This window comes from Parasteatoda tepidariorum, chromosome 7 (assembly GCF_043381705.1).
Source record: "Parasteatoda tepidariorum isolate YZ-2023 chromosome 7, CAS_Ptep_4.0, whole genome shotgun sequence".
NCBI lineage: Eukaryota > Metazoa > Arthropoda > Arachnida > Araneae > Theridiidae > Parasteatoda > Parasteatoda tepidariorum.
In genome coordinates, this window is record NC_092210.1 from 83,875,890 (window position 1) to 83,898,016 (window position 22,127).

Sequence of the window (22,127 nt, forward strand, 5' to 3'; positions counted from 1 at the left end):
TTAAAAAGAAAAATAAATTTAGACAAAAGTTCTTGCAATGTATAACGCATTTGTGATTTAATGGTTTGTTATATATATATATATATATAAAATAATTTAAAACAAACCTTACCTTCATAAAGATAGTCTGGAATACCATTAAATATAATTTTATCAACTCCACTATTAGAAACAGGATAATGGGCACCATTTGCTTCAGGAACATAGTATAAATTATTTTCGAAAACATAAACCTATTAAAAATGTTAAAATAAAAAATATTGAATCAATATCCATTATATATTTAAATTTCAGACAATGCGCTTTAAGCAGCAAGTAGTTTTGATGAACAATTATATCCAAAAAAATTAAAAGACATCAATGGGTTACGTATATTATTGCTAATAAACTGTATTTCTTTACAAATTTATTATAGTTGTTCTTACATAGGATATCTGTATATGCATTTATATCATTTAAAGTTGCAAATTATTTTTGAAAGCATAAACCTATTAAAAATGTTAAAATGAAAAATATTGAATCAATATCCATTATATATTTAAATTTCAGACAATGCGCTTTAAACAGCAAGTAGTTTTGATGAACAATTATTTCCAAAAAAATTAAAAGACATCAATGGGTAACGTATATTATTGCTAATAAACTGTATTTCTTTACAAATTTATTATAGTTGTTCTTGCATAGGATATCTGTATATGCATTTACATCATTTAAAGTTACAAATTATTTTTGAAAACATAAACGTATTAAAAAAGTTAAAATTGAAAATATTGAATTAATATCCATTATAGATTTAAATTTAAGACAATGCGCTTTAAACAGCAAGTAGTTTTGATGAACAATTATATCCAAAAAATAAAAAGACATCAATGGGTTACGTATATTATTTCTAATAAACTGTATTTCTAATAAACTGCATTTCTAATAAACTGTATTTCTTTAAAAATTAATTATAGCTGTTCTTACATAGGATATCTGTATATGCATTTATATCATTTAAAGTTACAAATTATTTTTGAAAACATAAACCTATTAAAAATGTTAAAATTAAAAATATTGAATTAATATCCATTATAGATTTAAATTTAAGACAATGCGCTTTAAACAGCAAGTAGTTTTGATGAACAATTATATCCAAAAAATAAAAAGACATCAATGGGTAACGTATATTTTTGCTAATAAACTGTATTTCTTTAAAAATTTATTATAGCTATTCTTACGTACGATATCTGTATATGCATTTATATAAATTACAGTTACATAATTTTTCATTTATAAAAATTTTACTAATTCTATACTTGTCCTAATAACAATTTTACTAATATTAACTTACTAATTGATTATCACGAGGGCCCCATGCAGCATACTGCAAATATCCTTCAAAGTCCTCAGGATGATGCAGTTGTGAAACCGTTCTAGAAATTTTAAAATAAACATTATTTAGAAAATTATAAATTTAATTTATTCTGGTTAACAATTATTTTAAACAGCTATGAACTTTTAACAGCAGGTAGCATATTTTATGAAATGAACTGTAATAGAATAGTCATTTTAATCCAAACATTTAGGAAAACGTTAAACTATATTTTTCAACGAAACTTACTGCATTACATTTTGCAGTTTTTAAAGTAACTGAAGTTTTTCGGAGCAGAAAAACCGAAAACCCTTTTTTTAAATATATATTTAATTGTTTTTCTTTTCATTCTTTATTCCTCAAAGACAATATAAAAGTTACGGCAATGTTGTTCACAATCCATGGCCTTTATTATTAATTGCATTATAATATCTAATCTATATTATCTAATAATACGATAAAAATTTCATTCAATATGTAGAATGGCAGACATTTATTCTTTCATATGTATCATATGATTTAGTATTTTTATAAATCAACTAAAGACACTTTTATTTACCTATTCATATCAATTGTGCGTTTTCGAACTTGTAACTGCAAGAAAATTATATAAAACTCTTTTGAACCATTCTGACACCAATTGAACCAATTCTGACAACACCTGAACCAATCTGGCAAGGTATAGTATCCATACCTTCAATGCCGTGTAAAGTTTGCAATGTCTTTTATAATGTGTAAAATTTAAACGTTTCCCTTAAAGATGATCTGCAATATTGAGATATGAAGGCTTAGTAGGATCATATTTCACGATAATAAGGTATATCTTAGAAAAGGATAAAGCAGCTTTATTTGATACTATTATGGTTCAAGCTTTATAAAATTTTTAATAGAGTGTTTAATTAATCAAGTAAGGGACTAAAAAATCTTTAACTCTTGAAAGCAATTTTTTAAAAGGAAATGCACAAATTAAAAAGGAAAGGAAATACATAATTAGGAAATACAATTTCATTAAAATTATTTTTAAGTGATACTGCTTCATAAATGCTATTGATTGATTATAATAACTAAGATAAAAGAGAAAAAAAATAATATTTTATGTCTTTCAAGAAAATTTAATAACTATTTCTAAATTATTTTGTTTTTAACTTAAACAGGGGTGATTGTGAGCCCAAGTCAAAATTCCGGAAAATTGAGTTTAAAAAATTTAAAAAAAAAGACAGTTTGAATTGAAAAAATAGAAAAAAATTTAAACAAGGTTTTTTACCCTTTTTCTCAATATTTCTTAGTTTACTTAAAATATATTTAAAATTTTACACATACCTATACTATTTACACATACCTATGATGACCTGGAGAAGTAATTAAAATTTACAAATATGTCTTTCTTGAGTTTATGATTATAACAACTGTTTACTGATAAAAAATCGATATTATTAATCATGAATATAAGGTTATAAAGTATATCTCTGTCTCTCCCTTACAAACAAATAAAATAAAATAAACCTTTGAAAATTTGATTTCCGGAAACTTCCGGACACTGTTAGCGAAAATTCTGAAAATCCGGATTTTTTCCGGAGCACAATCAGCCCTGCTTAAAATAAAGATATTGAGAATAAGGAAAGTTACACACATCAATTTTTTATGCTATAACCATTTATTATTTTACGCTACTCAAGACACATGGCTTGAAACTTAAAAATTTCTCAATTTAAGCTTTTAGTTTTCTAAATTGTTTGATTTCCTTTCGTTAAAACTATTTAGGTTCATCTTTTAAGTTGAACTACAAACCTGAAAGGAAACAGCATCTATAGATATAAAAACTCCCTACTCACTTGTTTTCTAGATCAAAAATCTTATATTTTGCATTAAATGAATATCTATAAAGCTGGAAAAGAAGAAAAATATTTTGTATCAGGAATTAAAGAACTTTAAATTATGATAGTACCAAAATGCAACAGATTTTTACTTAAACTTTATAAAAAATAAAGACAGTGTACCTTTTTTACATCGTGAAGCAAGAGAACATAATTGTGATCGGCCGATATACTGTATTTCTTTACATCGTAATCAGACTGTTGAAAATAATAAAAAATGCATTAAGTAAAATATGGCTGTGAAACAAAAGATTTAATTACTAGTATTAATGTTACAAATACACAAAAAATTAACTACTTTTAATTAAATTTCATTCTAGCACAAATATACCAATTGTATATTTTACTGTCAATGTATTATTCCGGACAGCTAGTTTACAATCCAGGGGCCTTTAACGACTGGCTCCCTCCTTTGGAGATTTTATTCTAGACTGTAGTTAGTCCCAATTTTAATACTAGCTTTTATTATTTTTAAAATTTTTTACCTGAACTAAAACAATGTCAAGAATCATGTTTTTTTTATTTAAAAAAATGCTATGTTGGGGAGTGGGACGTTAAACGTCACTGGATTATAAAATCGCTTCCGGACATTCTATAGAAAGCCTTATCCTTTAGCACAGTATGAAAGATGAGAACTTTATAAAATGTCTATTCTTTCTATAAAATGAAAAATGAAAAGTATAAAACAATTATATAACTTCCTTAATTATATAATTAAAGAATGCCTGTAGATTTTTACATTACTTATTCTTCGAAATAGCTTGAAAATTTGCGAAATAGCAAGTAATTTCCTACTTTGCCTTTGAATACAGGTATTCTATATAGAGTTTAATATAATGATGGTGAGATGCATGATTGAGATCATTTTATTTGAAACATATTTCTTAAATTGTAGAAATTATGAAGAATTAAAACTTTAAACATTTCCTTAAGGACCAAGAACTTTCAAGAAATTAGAATATTTGCTTGTTATAACTTACTAATGATTTAAAATAGAACAAAATGTGTACATTAAATACTTATAAAACAATATACTTACAAAAGTTGTATTCTCTAAAATAACCTTTGATGATTTAGTACGCACGGAATACATAACTAAGTGGCCATTTTTATCTCTAAATTCTAACTGATCATCTGAAAACAGAATAATAGTAAACGATCTTAATATATTATTAAGTACGACTATCAAGTAGGTGCTGAAGATAATATAAGGCAATGATTTCCCCTATATTTTTTAAAAATTTGAAAACAAACATACTTCTTAAAAAGTTTCAAGTAGTATTAAAATTTAATTTGAAAGTTTGACCAAACTTTTTTTCTTACTATACTATGATGCATTCAAGTAATAGTTTCATTTTATATTTGGAGAAAATGTTGGTATGATAAGAATATTAATATGATAAGAAAAGAAAAACAAATGTCAACTTAGAGAACATAAGTTTTCAGTTCAATATCGTAATTAAATTATCGTCTACACATAATTAAGAAGCATATATTATTCATGTACTTTGAACTTACAGTTGACAAAGTTTGTCTTGAAATCTGATAGTTTGATGAGATATTATTCAACGTATTTTGTCTTGATTATTATGTTTTATGCACATTACTTAATTTAAAATTTTATTTCAAATTGCTGTTAAAACTTTCTTTAGGGAAAAAACCTTCTTATAACTAGTTGTCTGTTTAAAAGTGCTTCTGAAATTGATGTATTTCAATTCATAAAAAGGGAAAAAATTTCTTTTTCTGCCTACTTAAAATAAACGATGTCTTCAGTGTAAGAAAATTTTATTCAATGGAGATCAGAAAGAAAGTAACTAAATTTCATAATTCAAAAAAATTAAAATGATAGAAAAATGAGTATTCAAAAGCAGAAGAAAAATAACATTTGGATTATCATAGTAAACTATTTTTTTAAACAAATTGTATAATTTTTTTCTTCATATAATGCTCTGGTATCACTAAAATCAAAAGTGCTAATGAATTTATCGTTCAAATATTTCTAATAAGTTTATCAAATATATATATATATATATAATCAAATATTTATAAACAATTGAATCAAAATACTTAAGAATCTGAATTTGAGGGATTTTTAAATTAATAAAGCTCGACACCTTTTGATATGCTCTTGATAAAACAATGTTTAAAACAAACTAGAAAATTTTAAATAATTTTTAAAGATCATTACTGATAGTTAAAAATAAATCTTAATTTGATTTAATTGTGTCTAACTTTTAAGCTCATCTACCAAATAAATTCTGACTGGCAAAATTCCACATTAAACTTAATATATTATCTGCAGTGTTTATTTCCAGAAGGCTAAAGCATTTCAAGGTGTAATTGAATTATTTCTTAGAAATTTTCAAACTCTATTACAGGGGATTTCTTGATTACATTAAAGACAATTTTACATTTTCCTACAGAATGAGTTTATTTATTTGAACTTTACGTTGATTACGTTTAGCAATAACGAAAAATAACAGATTTAGTAATAAAATAAACTATTAAAATTCTAAGAAAACGCAATTTTAAAAATTAAAAGTATTTCAACTAACATATTTCGTCAAAACCTTTTTTTATAAAAATAATGGTACTCGCAAAAAATTATTACTTTGAGTCTTAAAATTTTGATCACACATAATTACGAGCACACTATTTGATATATCATGAAAATATTTTGAACTTTATTATTTCTCTCATGATTATTAATATTGTTAGTTCGATATTTGAAACTGAGTGATCAAAGCCATGCTGCGTAATATCTTTTGACTTTTAAATTTGTGTTTTAGAAATTTTTACGCTTAAACTAAAAATTATATATACTTATATCACAAAATAATACGACGTAACAGTAAAAAACATGCTTCGCAGTCATTTCATCATGACCTATTTTTTGAGACAACTGTCTTAGTTTATGGAAAAAAGAAACTATTTATTTTTGATTAATTTAAAAAAACACAATGATTAATTCAAACATATTTTGTTCTTTTTTTATATTTGTATAAAAAAAATGATATACATTTTTGACAGTTACAGCCCTTTAATTATTAATAAAAAATTTTTTCAAATACAATGAATTTACCATTTAATTAAATGAAGCTTAACATGTTTAGAAAGACAGAAAAGTAAATTTATAATCTGTCCCTATGTATCATGCATTTTCCTTAAACTGTTAGTCATTTTCTAGATAAAGTATACTATCACTTCTTCGTTATAAGATTTATTTTGAATATACGAATATTCTGATAATTAAATTAAATACTAACCTCAGTACTGTGGTTTTAATCAATTTCATAGATGCATATGATAATTTATTTAGGCCTTATTTATTGAATATTTAATATAGATGATTATTTACGATTATTTAAAGATATTATCGCATGTCATAATTATAATTTCTAAACATCAATCCTAATCCTATGATAAGATGGCTGCTTTATGTGTCATTTATAGTAGTTAACCATGTGCGCATAATTCAATCAATACATCAATTGCCAGCTATATTTGTTGGTATAAGAAAGTTCGTTTCAATATTAAGTATTTTTATTCAATCTATGTAGTTATACAGTTAGTACTATTAGTTATACAGTAAGACGACTAAACTTCTTCAGGAAAGTTAGAGAAATATGTTTTCATATTTATGATTGTATTATCAGTAATAAATATTTAAAATCTGTTGGTTTCTGTATTATTGTTTGCCATGGTTCATGTTTGTTGTAAGTTTTACTTTAACATTTTTAGAAGGGTTTTTTTAGTATATTTTATGTCTTATAATAATGCTATTTTAATTTACTTGATATTTGCGCGATTTATTTTATGAAGCAGCTCAGATAAGCTTCAAAGCAATTTTATAATTTCTCATATGTCTCATCCCCTAATTTCCACATTAGGTAAAATTTGAAATAATAGCATCGCTAAATTTGTGTTTAATATAACTACGTTTTACAGAAAATAGGGACTGTTTAAATCATTTAAACATTTCTTATTTTAAGATTTTAAATTTTTTTAAATTTTTCATAACCTATCTACGTTAAAACGAATTATTTGAACTCAGAAACTATGATATATCCAGGTTTATTATAATCCTATGATTCATTATCATTATTAAAACAACTATTTCTTTGAGACAATTGGGAATAGTTTGTGCATACATATAAGGATAACAATGCATACCAAATAAAATAAAAATTCACACAAAAAGAAATTTGAATTTTTGCCAATTTATAGTAGTTTCATTACTGCGCAAAATAGCAAAAATATCTTGAAAACTGCTTTTATCGTTTTCTGTGATTCTGTTAAACTTTCAAAACCCATTTAATTATAATTTTTTGAATTGTCGTATCTAATGTGAGTGTAGCATATATTTTTTGTCAATACTTAATAATAAGTAGAATTAATTCTTCTTAATCTGTTACTTAGCGTACATTTGCTTAAAACCAATAACTTATGTTGATTAGCTGTCAGACCATAATATGTTTAGCATGGTGTAAAACGGTCACTAAAAATCCATACATACATTATATGACTTTTTAATTTGTTATGATTAAGGTTAGAAGTTGGTGATGAGTCAGGCTCTATATTTTTTTAACTAAATAATCTATATTACTGATTATGTGCTGACATTGTGTCATTTTTTTAAACTTTATTGCGCACAGATTACACACGATAAACCTTAATGACCACGCAACTTATTATTTCGTATTTTTGTGGTTCCTAATCTTCTTTAAATTTTGCAATAGGTTTAATTTTAGGGTTTCAATTTACTTAATTAATAATTAATTGTTTAAGAGTTAATATTCAAATAACAAATAAAATTTTATCATTCAATATCTTAATAATGGTTCATATTAGCTTAAAATAATCAAACTTTATGTACACAAAATCTAAACTTAGATATATTATACAGAAAAAGAGCAATAGAAATGAATAACTAGCAAGAACACTTGCACAGAGTGCGTTTTAATGAACTATATGTATTAAACAATTTAAAAAATATTATCATTTATTTATAAAAATTTGTGTTGTTCACAAGCAATGTTTGCTTTACATCATATGAATCGAATTAGATCCTTTTCTATTTGATTTTCGGAGTTGTCGTTATTTTCCTTAATACCCAAGTTAAGTGTTTTCAAATAAGCCATTTGGAATGGGCCCCAGAAGGAGCATGTCTCACTAATTAACAAGGTAAAATGTGTCCGTTACGGGTAGTTTGATCTCCAAACAACAGACGGCCGCAAGGCTCTGTTCATTTCAGCTAAGATAGTTAACGCCTTCTCGTAGTCAAAGCAGTATTCTAGCCAACTCTTAATTAGATCATCGAGCAGTTTCTCTATATCATGTGGATAAAGTGAAATGCATGGGTTGGTTTCCAAGTAAAGCCAACTTCAAAATAAAAATAATTGAGTGAAAAAAGAATATAGTTTCTTAAGGGAAAGAGGCTATAGAAATCGAAAATAGTTTAATTTTCGTTTTATTTCATAATTATGTCTTTTCCTCAATTTTTCAGCTCAAAAACAAATTACTGAAGTTGATTCTTGTTAGTACTCTAATCAAATAAATAATTATTCCTTAAATAGAAAGAAAAATAATAATTTACAAAATACATGATCTAATTAAAACTCTATAGTTTATTTTATATTTAAACGCAATTTGAACGTGGGTAGTAAAACATTTTTTAACATATTTTAAAACAGTAACAACTGTTTGAATACAGACGTAGCTAAAATAATGAAACTCGTAAAATAAAAAAGTATTAAAGTAAAAACTCCATTTAGCAAGCTTGCTAGAAATCTAATAATGACAGCGTTTTTATTCGGTTTACGTGTCAATTTATAAACAAGGATTTAATAATTTACAACTTACCAATCTTTATAACGTATGGAAATAATTTTTATATAAAGTAAATGAACTCAAAATATATTTTTAATGAAGCCATACATTCAGATTTGTTTACTGTTCTTTCTACTTGTATTTATTTCTATTCCCCGCAACTGGAAATAAAAATGCTTTCAGTTTTATTCTTCAATAAGCGAAACATTTAAACAAAAACATCATTTCTGTTATGTTTAAATTTCAATTATAATTTCGTTCATTTAAGCTTGATTTACAAAAGCGCATTACATTAGTTTTTTTGTTCCGTTCCTACTTTTGATAAAAGTAGTTTTATTTTTAAATAGTTTCGAAGTCTTCAATAAAATTAAAATAATTTATTTCAAAATATATTTCTAATAAAGAGATACATACAGTTTTATTTACAGAAAGCAATAGCAATTAAAACAATCATTTCTAATACTTTAAAATGCAAACTAGAATTCCATTCATTTAAGCAAGAATTACTAAAGCGTGGCACGTTCGTTTTCTTCTAAACTTTTATTTTTTGAATGAAGCATATTTATGTTTAAATAATCTTCTTAACTATGAAGAAAAGATTTAGTTTTGCAAATACTTCTCAGTATTGTGGAAACGTATCATAACATATAAAAATGATTTAAGCATATTAACACCAGATATATTTTTAATAAAGTTTATTAACATTTACAGTTTATTAACTAAAATATGAAAAAAAATCTAATAAGGAGCATCATTTTTAGCATCGAAAAATTAAAAATATAATTATTAAAGCATATTACATTCCTCTTATTTTTAACTACTAATTTTTATATAATGCCTACTTATCTTGAAATGAATTTTCTTTTTGAGAATACCAAATTATATGAATCACAATGTCTGGAAATTATCTTATTTATCTACGTTATCTTAAAATATATTATTAATTAAGTTGTGCAGTCATTTTTATTTACCTGAAACAAAAGACAACTTTAATTGAAACATTGTTTTTAATATTTAAAATTTAAACTTTAATTTCATTGTTCATGAATAATAATAGCATTTTCCTTACATTTGAATTAAACATTTTTATCCTAGCATTAAACAACTTTATTAGTCTAAAAAGAAAACATAGATGGGTCTTAACAATAATGCACTATTTTGAATGAGTTTGATTTCAAACGTTACTCACTTTTGAGAGAAAAAAATTAGTAATAATGCATTTTATATTATAAAACTTTTAAAAGGTAATTTAAAAATCCCATTCCATTTACATGTGGAGATGATATTTAAAAGCATTGCTTCCAAGCTAAAAACATTTTGCCTTCCTAATTGCCTAAGTTCCTGGATTACCTTTTTTCAATTGAATAAGCCTGAAACTTATCATTTTTATATAATTTCGTCTTTCTTTTGTAGTAAAAATTTAGCAAATAGTAGCCGAATTTGATAGAAAAGAATAGAGCACGACTCTTTCGATTTCAAGAATCAAATTATTGCTCCAAAAATGGAAAAGGAAAAAGGCATGGTAAATAAAGAACTAAATTAGAATTTCTAAGAGTGAATTTGCTTCTTTTCAATAAAACTGAGCTTCAATTTGATTTTTATGAATAAGGCAATCACTTTTATTTTATCTTTTCCTTCATTGACAAGACACGATTGAGTATAATTGAACAAGTCATAGAGTATCAAAACCTAATTTTGAATTGAGAGTAATTAAATTTGAATTCGAATCTGCAACTTGCTCGCATTTCTTTTTAAGCAATCAACATACAAGATTCTTTTTTTCTTCTTTTTTTTTAATCATTATATGATAAAAAACTGATTTTTTAGAAATCATCTTCTTGAAACTTATTTTATATTTACACTATCTAAAAGTTAACACTTTTTACATTTATATATTTTTTAAAACTATAAGATGTATAGATGCTCACATATATGTACGCCAGTATTTCCAGAGTGTAGATTTCAATTGCAATGCTGTTTTCAATTATATTTGGAAAGTGATATGAACGATTTTCACTTTCCAGAATTGATTGATTTAAGTACAATTCGGACGAAATGGAAACTATTTATTTTGAAAAAATAAAATAAAACAGATACGGATTAAATTACGTCTTTTTCAAAGAAATTTGATTGGCTTTACTGGCTAGATCGTGATTATTCTTTTCTAGCTAAATGCCCGTTTTCGTCGAAATGAAGACATTTACCATCGCAATTAATCGAGATAAAATAATTCCTATTTTTTTATTTATTATTATTTTCTGTCATTCCCGGTAATTAACATTATTATGTTAAACAAAGCAGTTTTTTTCCAATCCATATCATCAATAAAGTTAAACTGCATTCAGTTATATTTAACATAATCTTTTTGATCGATACCAACTCACGATAGTTAAAATATAGCACAATTAAGCGATTTCATACAATACTAACTCCGTTGAAGGTCATAAAATTCTCTTCCCATACTCTCTTCAATCTAGCTCAACAGCATTAATGCATTATAAATAGGAACTAAATATACTAATATAAGACATTGTACCTACATTAGCATATTTGGTGCAAATTAAAACTGCACCAATTAAAAAATAGCAGTGGAGCCGCCTATTACCAAAATAAAATGAGCGTCATTGGTGACAATAAGAGAAAGGCGATATTTAGGCTTCTCGTAAACGAATTACAACCGTTTTATCATTAACTTTGCTTTATAGTACAACATTTAAATTTTGATCTTTTCTTTTATTTCAGTGAGTAGCTATACCAAAATTAAGAACACACATTTAGTACACATATTTAGTGACACATATGGTATCGTGTTTTTTTTTTGTTTTTTTTTTGCCTTCCTCTTTAACTAATAAGCTCTTTTCCTGTATTGGAATGTTATCTAGTATGCAGCATTTTTTGTTTCGATTTGAACTTATTACCTATGTCAGTTAAGGATTATTGGCGTCATTAATTATTTTGTGATTCTTTACACTTGTCTTGAATGACTTTCACCTATAACTCTATACATTTTGTTGATTTTTAGTGTACAGCTTTTTATTATTTCAATTAGTACCTATTACCGAAATTATTCAGGCATCATTGAAGTTTTACATCTTTCCTAAGCGAATAAGTACTATTTTTCTATTAATTTTGATTTTCAGTACATAAATTATTTATTTATTTCAATCAATGTAAAATTTAAATTCTTTAGTTTTATAGAAAAGTCCTTATAAAACAAAACTATAACTAAATAAACACTTTGCTCGAGGTAGAATAACTTAGTTTTACAAATACTAATTTGCTACCACTTTCACGTTGATCAATAAATTTGACTGACATATCGAATAAGAAAATAAATATAAAATAACACGTAAACGACTGATTATTATCAATTAACAAACATCACTAATGCAATCTTTAAAATATATGAAAAAAGCAGAGATGTTTGCAGTTTTACTTTTATGAATGGCAAGTTCTATTCCATGCATGAATAAAGAGCCATATGATTAAAATTAAAATCGATATTTAGTATCGAAGGCTAGAATTTCCACTTCAATCCACTGCTCGAACGCCTTTGGACACTTCCATAAAAGGTTCTGGAGAAACACACACATTACAAAATTCTAATTTTATTATTATAAATAAGTTTAGAAGAAAATCAATTTTCTTTAAACTAATTTGCATTATAGTTCTTTTGTTTATTCAAGTGGAAACTTGAAAGTTTTATAACACTTTATTTCTTGATTTTAAGTTTAAAAAAATACGATTAACTAAATGTTTAGCAGACCCCAATTTTAAGAACTAAACTTTTATAATTACTTCTAGATAAAGTTCTATCATGGAGGAAAAAAATTGTTTTCTGCAATATGAAGAAGAAAAAAAACAATAATCTTAGAATTAGATGTTGTAGAATTTTAATTTAATACCAAATATTGGATTGTTTCAAAAGTAATTCGAAAGTTTTTCTGAAAATAAAAGGCGATTTTCTAATAGTAAATAAATATTTCATAGAATGTCTGAGAACTCCGTATAAAAATACAATGTTTTTTTCCCTGATTAGAAAATTTAAAAAAACTTTCTCCTGTTTTTTTTTATAATAAGAAAATAAAATAAAAATATCTCTTGTTTTTTTATGATTAAAAAACTGGAAAAAAAATTATATGGAAGATTTAATTTAAAAGTAATTTATGAAAACTTTATGGGAGTTGATTTACATATTTTTAACTCCCTAAAACTGTAAAAAAAACATGTATTTTTATTTGTTTTTACTAAACATAATATCAATATGCAGTAATCAATAAAACGAAATGAACGTAATTCTAAGAGCCGGAAAAATAAATAGATGCTTCAGGGGTAATTATTACACGTTTATTAGTTTGCTTTGATATTAGAATCAACAAATCTTTTAATTAATTTTTTTCAATCTTCTTTAATCAAATTTTCATCTCTTTTTATGTCTAGATAAAATTATAAAATCTAACTGTAACTAAGAATTTACATTTATTATCAACCAAAGTTTTACCCTTCTAAAAGAATCAAATTGCAACTTATCTCTGCACTTGAAAACAGTTGGATGTATAATTATTTCTAGTTTGCTTTATGCTGAGTTTCTCGCCATGTTATTTAATAAAAATTAATGTCAATAGAAATTTCCACCATATTTTGATAAGCTAAATTTATCAAATTTTAATTGTAGCTGTATGCTTCTGTTGACGATATAAGTTGTAATGGTTGCCTGACTGTTACGAACAAAAGTTTATCACTGAATAGATCATACCGTATATCAAAATTCATTTTACTTTCTAAATTTTTAGAGTAAAATGTCAATCGTAACTTGATAGCAAATGACGATACTAATTAAATTATTTCCAGAATTCTGCAAGAAGATTGTATCAGCATTTTATCACCGAATAGATTTTATCGCCATTAGAGTTTTTCGATCACTTTCTAATTCTCAAGATCACTTAAAATTTAACAAGAGCTCTGTATCTGATATTAATACAATTGTTTTCTAAACGATAAAAAAAAACTTTTCGTTACATTATCAGCAACCAAACTGTTAAATATTTTACAGAAAAAAATTAACAAAAAAAAATATTCAATAAAGGGAAGTTAAATATTAAAAATGACTTTTTTGAATTGGACTAAATAAGTTTGCTTCTGTTGGGGAAAAAAATCACAAACACAAATTTCTAATAAATATTGAAAAATGGACGGTAAAATAACATTAAACATTAACTTCATAAACTCAAATTAGAAAAGCGCATAATGCAGCTGTAACCAAATTTGTATTTATTAAATTATAAAAACACAAAATTACTTAATATTAAAATAAAATATAATATGAAAATATGTATATAATTGTGTGTTTGCATCACACTAAGAAAAAAAGTTTGATCGAAACTGCCAGAATATTGTAAAATTTACCATATTTCTGACTCTATAAGAAGACCAAAAAAGATCGGTAATTTTTAGAGCAGTGTTTTGGGAATGATTTAGGTAAAATTAACGAAAAAATATAGTTATAAATGAAATGTGATAAACATTGTAACTTTATCACTTTTTTCATGATACTCTACAGAATGACATAAAAACTTTTTATTTGGTTAAATTTACTTTTCAGTTTCGTAATTGTTACTAAATATGTGGTAATAAGAAACCAGAATTTCTGTTTAACCATTACCATATGATCAAAACAATTACCAAATGAATGGCTTAAATACCGTATATTTTAGTTTTATTAACCAGAATTATGGGTAGTTTTTTGTACCAGAAATGTCATTACCATTCAGAACGGTAATTTTACTAGAATTCTCTTCTACGTGCTAGGAATATTACTTTTGAAATAAACTTGTATTCTAACTAAAAGTTCATCTCAACATTTTACTCAAGTGACGCGCTCTACTGTTCTCTGTTTGTAAAGAACAGCATTATTTTCTATGTTTTATTTCACTTTAAATAGAAATAGATTTTTTTTTATCATTTTTGTATTGATTTCTGATAAATATAAATTTACACTATCTTTATTAAAAACAAACAATAATTAACAATGAAATAGTAAAATGTATTTCGCATTTAAGAGTAGAGGCGAACGGAGCTAATCAGCATATGGCTTACAGAAATTTGATTATTGTAAAATACTTGTTCTAAATATGACTATCACTGTGGTGATCCTTATTTAGTGAACAACTGGGCTACAATTTAATGATAAAATAATAATGTAGAATCTATAAATGTGCTTTAACAAAACTGTTCCAACAATTTCAACTAACCTCTCATTCCGAGTAAGTCGGTATGACTCAGAAATTTTTTAAAATCTGTAAAATAAACACGAGTTACTAACTCAATTTGAAACAAGTATTAATTAATGTTGCATGAAGCAAGTAATTTCATCGTTAAACAAGCAAACTAAAAATAAAACAACACAACTTAAATTAGCAAAATTCAAAAATCAATAATTGTTTTCCTCGAAATAAGACTTTTTTGAAATGGAACGTTTTTGTACTTATTTTAAGAAATGGAAATTTTTTAATCTCTAAATTTAAGAATTCTTCTAAATGAACCTTAAAAATCAAAATAACAATTAGAGTTAAGTAAAGATAACAATTAATTTCCAAATTTAATTAATAAAGCAATATAATAGGGATTAAATAATGCATACTTCGCTAAATAATTAAAACCATTCACTACAGATTTCGAGTTTCCTTTGTTATTCAGATTGCAGTTAAATGATTTTTAATTAGATATAAATTAACCATGAACAAAACTTAATTTTACCTGATATCCAACTTCCATTGAAACGTCTGGGATCAAACGTGTCTTGAATAATTTCATTTAACTTTATTCGATCTCCTGGGATTCCATCTCCTTTTTTTTCTGAAAATTAAAATTGACACATTAAATCTGAATGCTATTATTTTCTACTCCAAAGAAGATACATGAATAATGTTAATATAAAGTATAAAATATCAAGAAGTTATATTTAAATATATCATTCAATATATCCTTAATTCACATTGGAACTATTCATCAAAGTGCTGTCTTTTTGTTCGCTTATTTGGCAAATACGTTTCAATGAATAAAAAATTAGTCTGTCTTCTTAATTTTTCTTTTCAAGAAATTGATACTTAGTATTTTAATATGTCTCAACTATGATAAAAAAAAATCTATTTGGTATAATTGTATAAAGAGAGAGTCTGGTCATTCTCTTCTAAATTGCCATTTTTGGTTATTCATTTCATTTGGTTTGAAAATGCTTTCATAAAAAAAACTGTGTTTACACCATTAAATTTTTTTTAAAATAAAATTGCAAAAATCTGATTTTTTTAGAACATTTTAAATTTTAAAGTTACTATATTGAGTTACACTGTACATATATTTATTGTATATAGGTTTAGTATTCCAAACCAAGCAGATTTTAGGAATATATATAATTAATAGTACTTCAAATTTTAAGTTTTGACAAGGTATGAATCAAAATTATTAATGAGGCAATTATATACAGGTTTTTTTTCTTCTCAAACTTGATATATTAGGAATAAAAATAAACTCAAGAACACTTAGAAAAAAACAAAACTGCTTCTACATTATACAAGCAGCAACTTTTTTTAAAAAATAAATTTAAATCCAAATTAAAAATATTTCCACTTTCATATTATTTTGTAAGTAACCTATAGTCTTTAATGCTATCCTAGTTTAGAAAAATGTTAACATAGTATTTCAAAGTTAGAAAAACCCAACATAAAATGTTAACTTGGTGAAAAAATATCTCTTGAAATGAATATTGAAAACAATTTCTTATATATATATATATANACTGATCTGGACACAATACAATGAATTTATTTCAAGCTTTCGTACTGATTAAAAAATACAGCTTTTTTAAGCATATATATATATATATATATATTTATAAAACAATCTATATTAAGTAAAAAACAAAACTTTAATAGCTTCAACAATATTAGAAGCGTACATATACAGTTTTCTTTGCTTTTCATTATGGAATAATCACTTTTTTACGTTTGTTCAACTACGACTTCCATTGTTATTTAATTACAACGTCAAAAAAATGATTTTTTTTAAAACAAAAAACTATGCCTTTGAAACAAAATGTATTGTATTTGTTACATTTATTTAATATATCAGTATTTAATTTCCTTCTATTAATAACAAAGAAAAATATCTGAGTATGTAGGGTTTTATCGTTGGACTTTTAAAAGTAAGTAACCCATAAGCAACTGCAAGGAAAAAAAATATTAGGAAATATGACTCAAATTTGCTTTAAATTACACTTATAAAATGTAACTTAACGCAAAAAATGAGCAATAAGTAAACTGTTTTAGTCATTAGTGCAAGCGATTAAGCAAAGATGTTTGCTACTTTGTGTTATCGAATAGCATCATTTGAAGCTTCAAAACAGCTGACTGCCGTATAGTTAAATATTCGCTTTAGCAATTTGAACGATCTTTATTTCCCTTTCGAAAAATGTCTCATAAGTATATTTTGTATATTTTTTTCTTTCCCTATTTTTATCAAGAAAACTAAGACTATAATGAAAAAGAGTACAATTCAATTCTAAGTCTAAATTATATTAAAAGTAACTGGCAACTTGGCCAAGGTTATAGAGTAAGAAAAAAGAAAAACACCGGGAAATCGAGAAAAATTCCAGGATTTCACTTTATAGTGGCACAACAATAATGGAAATGCATTAAAGACTACAAATCACATTAAAGATACTTTCAATGTGATGTAAACAAAACATTTTTCTAAAAAAAATAACAAAAATTTGAGTCTTAGTCAAAACAAAAATATCGTTCATTATGCAAGTACCACCGAGAGAATTTGTAGCACCGACACTAGTCACCCCCTCACCATGGCGCACCAAGTGTCAATATAATTATAGCCTTCAAAACTTTATTACTTACTTACTTTTTTACTTACGGCTTGATTAACTATTTTTGGAATCGTAAATTTGTATTTATCTAAAGTCATTTGACATAATAGTTGGGATGCATGGCCTTCTACGCTGAATCGATTAATTAATCAAGTAAACAACGAAATTGTAGCTTTAATTTAATAATTTTAAATTTTATCTGCCCAGTACAATAATTATTAAGTATGAATGGGGCTCGAACCTATTAACGGGGACTCTCGATGAATGCCATTAATACGTGTTGACTTTATTGTAATGAAAGAATGTATAAATGAATCATAAAGTCCATAAACGGCTTTTTATTCATGTATGCAGGTTCTGGCTCATAAACAGTCGCCCCATGTAAAGAAAAACCAATAAATGGGTTTATTCCAAGTTTATGTTTGTATGTTAAACCCGAAAAATATTACCAATTTGATTTTTTTTAACTATTTTACATTTTAAATATTATTTTTTTAAATTATTTTTAATAACTTCTTTACCTATTATAGATTTTGTTGCTCAAATTTTCCTATTATTATTATATGTGCTTTTTTTCATAGATGACAGTACTGAAATTTAATTTTTTTTATATTTTTTTACAAACTGATTTATACGATAAAGGTAAAACCACATTCTTTAAATTTTTCTTCTTAACAATTATTGTAAACTGCTTATATTAGTATATCTAATTTTAACGCATGTTTATTTTATTTTACTTCATATTGGTAACTTTGTTTTTAGCTTTATTTCGTTCATCTTAAATTCCTTTACAATTGCATATTTTTTTTAATCCTTAGAGGCATAAACGGGTAATAAAGAATATTTTTTTATCTTATGATCCTTATTCTTTATTGTAAAATGTCTCTTTTGATGTTGTAAGGTCAGTATATTACTATTATAGTTAATTAGAAACCAAATCGTTCTTAAGAAAATTGTAAAATATATTTTTATATAATCCAGAAAGTCCCATGTTCAGTTTTTATTTACTTTCTTAATTATCAAATTGTCTGCAATCATACACGGAACTGCGCCTAACGCTTATTAACGTTTTATTAAGGTCTCAGCCTCTTATATGTAAGTGAATCAGAACTATATGAATATGGAGTTTCTATAACTATTATTTATTTTTTACTTTTTCTCCGCTCCTCTTTTCTCAAATTATTGCGCTCTTCAGCTTTCTAATTAATAACAAAGTGGTTAGATGGAGATGGTTAACTCAATCAAAAACATGCGAAGATTACAGGGGAAGAAATAGGTGTTCAATCAGGTGTAGGGTGAGTATGGACCAATGCTTAAACAAATTGCTTTGTTGATATTTTGGGCTCTTCGTTGACAAATAAATATTATCTAAATGTCATCGAGTGTTCTGTCATGTTTTACAAGGTGAGTATGGACCAATGCTTAAACAAATTGCTTTGTTGATATTTTGGGCTCTTCGTTGACAAATAAATATTATCTAAATGTCATCGAGTATTCTTTCATGTTTTATAGGGTGAGTATGGACCAATGCTTAAACAAATTGCTTTGTTGATATTTTGGGCTCTTCGTTGACAAATAAATATTATCCAAATGTCATCGAGTATTCTTTCATGTTTTATATAATATTTTTTATCATAAATTTGTAAATAAATATATTTCAATTTATCTTAAATCAACTATATAAAGAAGTGTTTCATATGCATTCCTTCTTATGCAAGAATCCTACTTGATAAGTGATACCATCATGTGTATGGTTTAAATCATGTCTAAAATTAGAAACGATTCTATTTATTCTGAAATCTTATCCCTTTTCTGATAATGGTGATAGACATACTAATATAAGCCTTTTCCTCTTGAAATAAGCGTGAAGCAATCAATCGCAATGTTAATCGAATTAAGCTGTTAGGAAAGAAGACTAATATTGTGCTATTGTTTGGCAAATCAAACGAAAAAACAGAAAAAGAGAAGAAAAAACGAATGGAATTATAGGGAATGTTTAAATTCTTTACTTATTATTTAGGATTAATAACGAAACATTGCGTATGTATTATGTACTTGCACTATCTTATCGTATGTATTATGTACCTATATCCTATCCTTGAACATATTTCCTTTATTTTGTTAACATTTTTGTAAACATTAATATTACTAACGTGTTAACATGTGATTCAATATTTCTTTTTCAAACAGCATCTTTTGATTTTTGCAAATTAAACTGATTTCTAATGACTTAATTTTGTTATAAGTACACTCGATGATAAACATCATAATTATTATGTTCGAATCTAAATTTTATCAAGATTGTCTCTCAATAGGAACTTTTCCCCTATTTGCATGTTATATCTTCTTCTTAAAAAGATTTTCAAATCATAATATTGGTAGTTCCGTACGATACGATACGATACGATATACGTACGATATAAGTATACTTCAACTTTAAAAAGCTGTTAGATTGATGCAAACATTTGATCAAGTTAAACCTTTATAACGCGTAATGCAATAGGAAACTTTAACTGAAAATAAGGTTTATCTTGAAACAATTTCGACTATAATATGGTTTAGAATGTTTGAAAATGTTTAACCACGTTTTTGTTGTATTAATGGTAGCAGTGTTGCATTTTATTCAAAATAAAATCTGAAAATGATGCATTTTTCTTTTTTATTTATTAAGTAATTAAGCTATGTCGCTTCATAAAATAATCTTCAGATAAACATTGACATTTATAATAATTATTTTTAACAATCGTTTTTCATTTATTAAAATTACCGAAAAAGGTAAAAGTCTACGCAACACACTGACCAACCAGCTTATGCACTTATATAATTAATGTAGATTAATGTTTAAAATGACAAAACAATACAAGAAAAAACATTTCATTCTATGGATAATTGCTATGACAAAATACATTGCACGTCTTTTCATAATAACGACATACAAAGGATTCAGTAGAGAATTTCGGGCATATAGCTGAAATGCTTGCAATATTACAATATTACATAACTTCAAACTAGATTTGTTTAAGAGACCCGAACTGTTCATATTGGAATTATTTTCAGATTTGGATTTCATGTTGGTGTAGTAATCTTGTTCGAACTAATACATAATATTGAAAAAAAAACAATAAAATTCATTATAAACAGTCTACAAAAATAAGCCTGCGTATAACCAATCATTTACACTACATTATTATACATTTACATCAATGTTTCTCAGAAATGTAAATCATATGAGAAGCAATTAGACTGCAAAAAGTTATTTTTTTAGAAAGATTACAAAATTAGGTATCTCGAGTTAGCTTCAAAATTCTGGGTTAAATCTATCTTGGCATTTCATTGTTTTATTGAATTTAAAAAAAGCCAGATTGTGACAGTGCTGTTAAATTCAGATATAATGGGAAAATGCCTTTATTGGCCTTCTATCACTGTTTACATCTCAAAACATTAGAGATGTGTAAACTATTGTAAACACTAATGGTTTCAAGTAGTTGACCTTAAACTTGTAAATTGACTTGATTTTTATTTGGATATTTTTAAGAAAAAATTTTACTCCTCAAAGGAATAGAAATGCATGAATTATTATAAGCACTATTGGTTTCAAAAGCGTAATTCTAAACTCAGAAATCCTTTTGATTTCCTTTTTTAAATGATCCTTTTTTTAAAAAAACTAAAGTACAGAATAAGTTTGACACATAACTAATCTGACTAGAGGAAAAAGAAACGCTTCAACACAATTCCTTTCATAAATATCTTAGATAATTACAAAATTTAAGCAAAAACTGCCTCAGAAGCACAATTATTGTAGTTAAGTATTGCACTAAATCCAAGATTATTAAAGCTCATTGCTTTTAACCACAGAGAAATCAACTCTACGCTTTTCATCATTATTAGCTTATGATGAAGAGTCCCTGACCCCTATCTTGAAATAAATTCTTATAGATTTGAAACAGTGAGGAGTTTTACTTACTTAGGATCAATTATTACCACCGACAACAGAATTACTCCTGAAATAGAAAACCGACTCTATTTGGAGAATAGGGCTGCCTACGGGCTGAGAAGATTTATTAAATCCAGATTTCTTTCTAGCAAAACAAAGTTCTTAATCTACAAAACTCTTGTCCGGCCGCACTCACGGAAATGCTCACGGTTTCGGCACCGCTTGGCATTCTTGGCGGAAACTTTTAAGTCAAACCTGCTC

General features: G+C 25.6%; 1 protein-coding gene across 1 annotated transcript in view; it reads right to left on the bottom strand.

Annotated features, from left to right (window-relative positions):
- Positions 1 to 22,127, bottom strand: part of LOC107456089 (inactive dipeptidyl peptidase 10-like) — a 253,685-nt gene that overhangs the window by 27,317 nt on the left and 204,241 nt on the right. Inside the window, exons 3-8 of the mRNA XM_071183704.1 lie at positions 15,814 to 15,912; positions 4,268 to 4,362; positions 3,352 to 3,426; positions 3,187 to 3,239; positions 1,334 to 1,415; positions 113 to 233 (exon numbers count right to left, since the gene is read on the bottom strand). Coding sequence (XP_071039805.1) covers positions 113 to 233; positions 1,334 to 1,415; positions 3,187 to 3,239; positions 3,352 to 3,426; positions 4,268 to 4,362; positions 15,814 to 15,912 — 525 coding nt within the window. The remainder of the gene's footprint in view (positions 1 to 112; positions 234 to 1,333; positions 1,416 to 3,186; positions 3,240 to 3,351; positions 3,427 to 4,267; positions 4,363 to 15,813; positions 15,913 to 22,127) is intronic.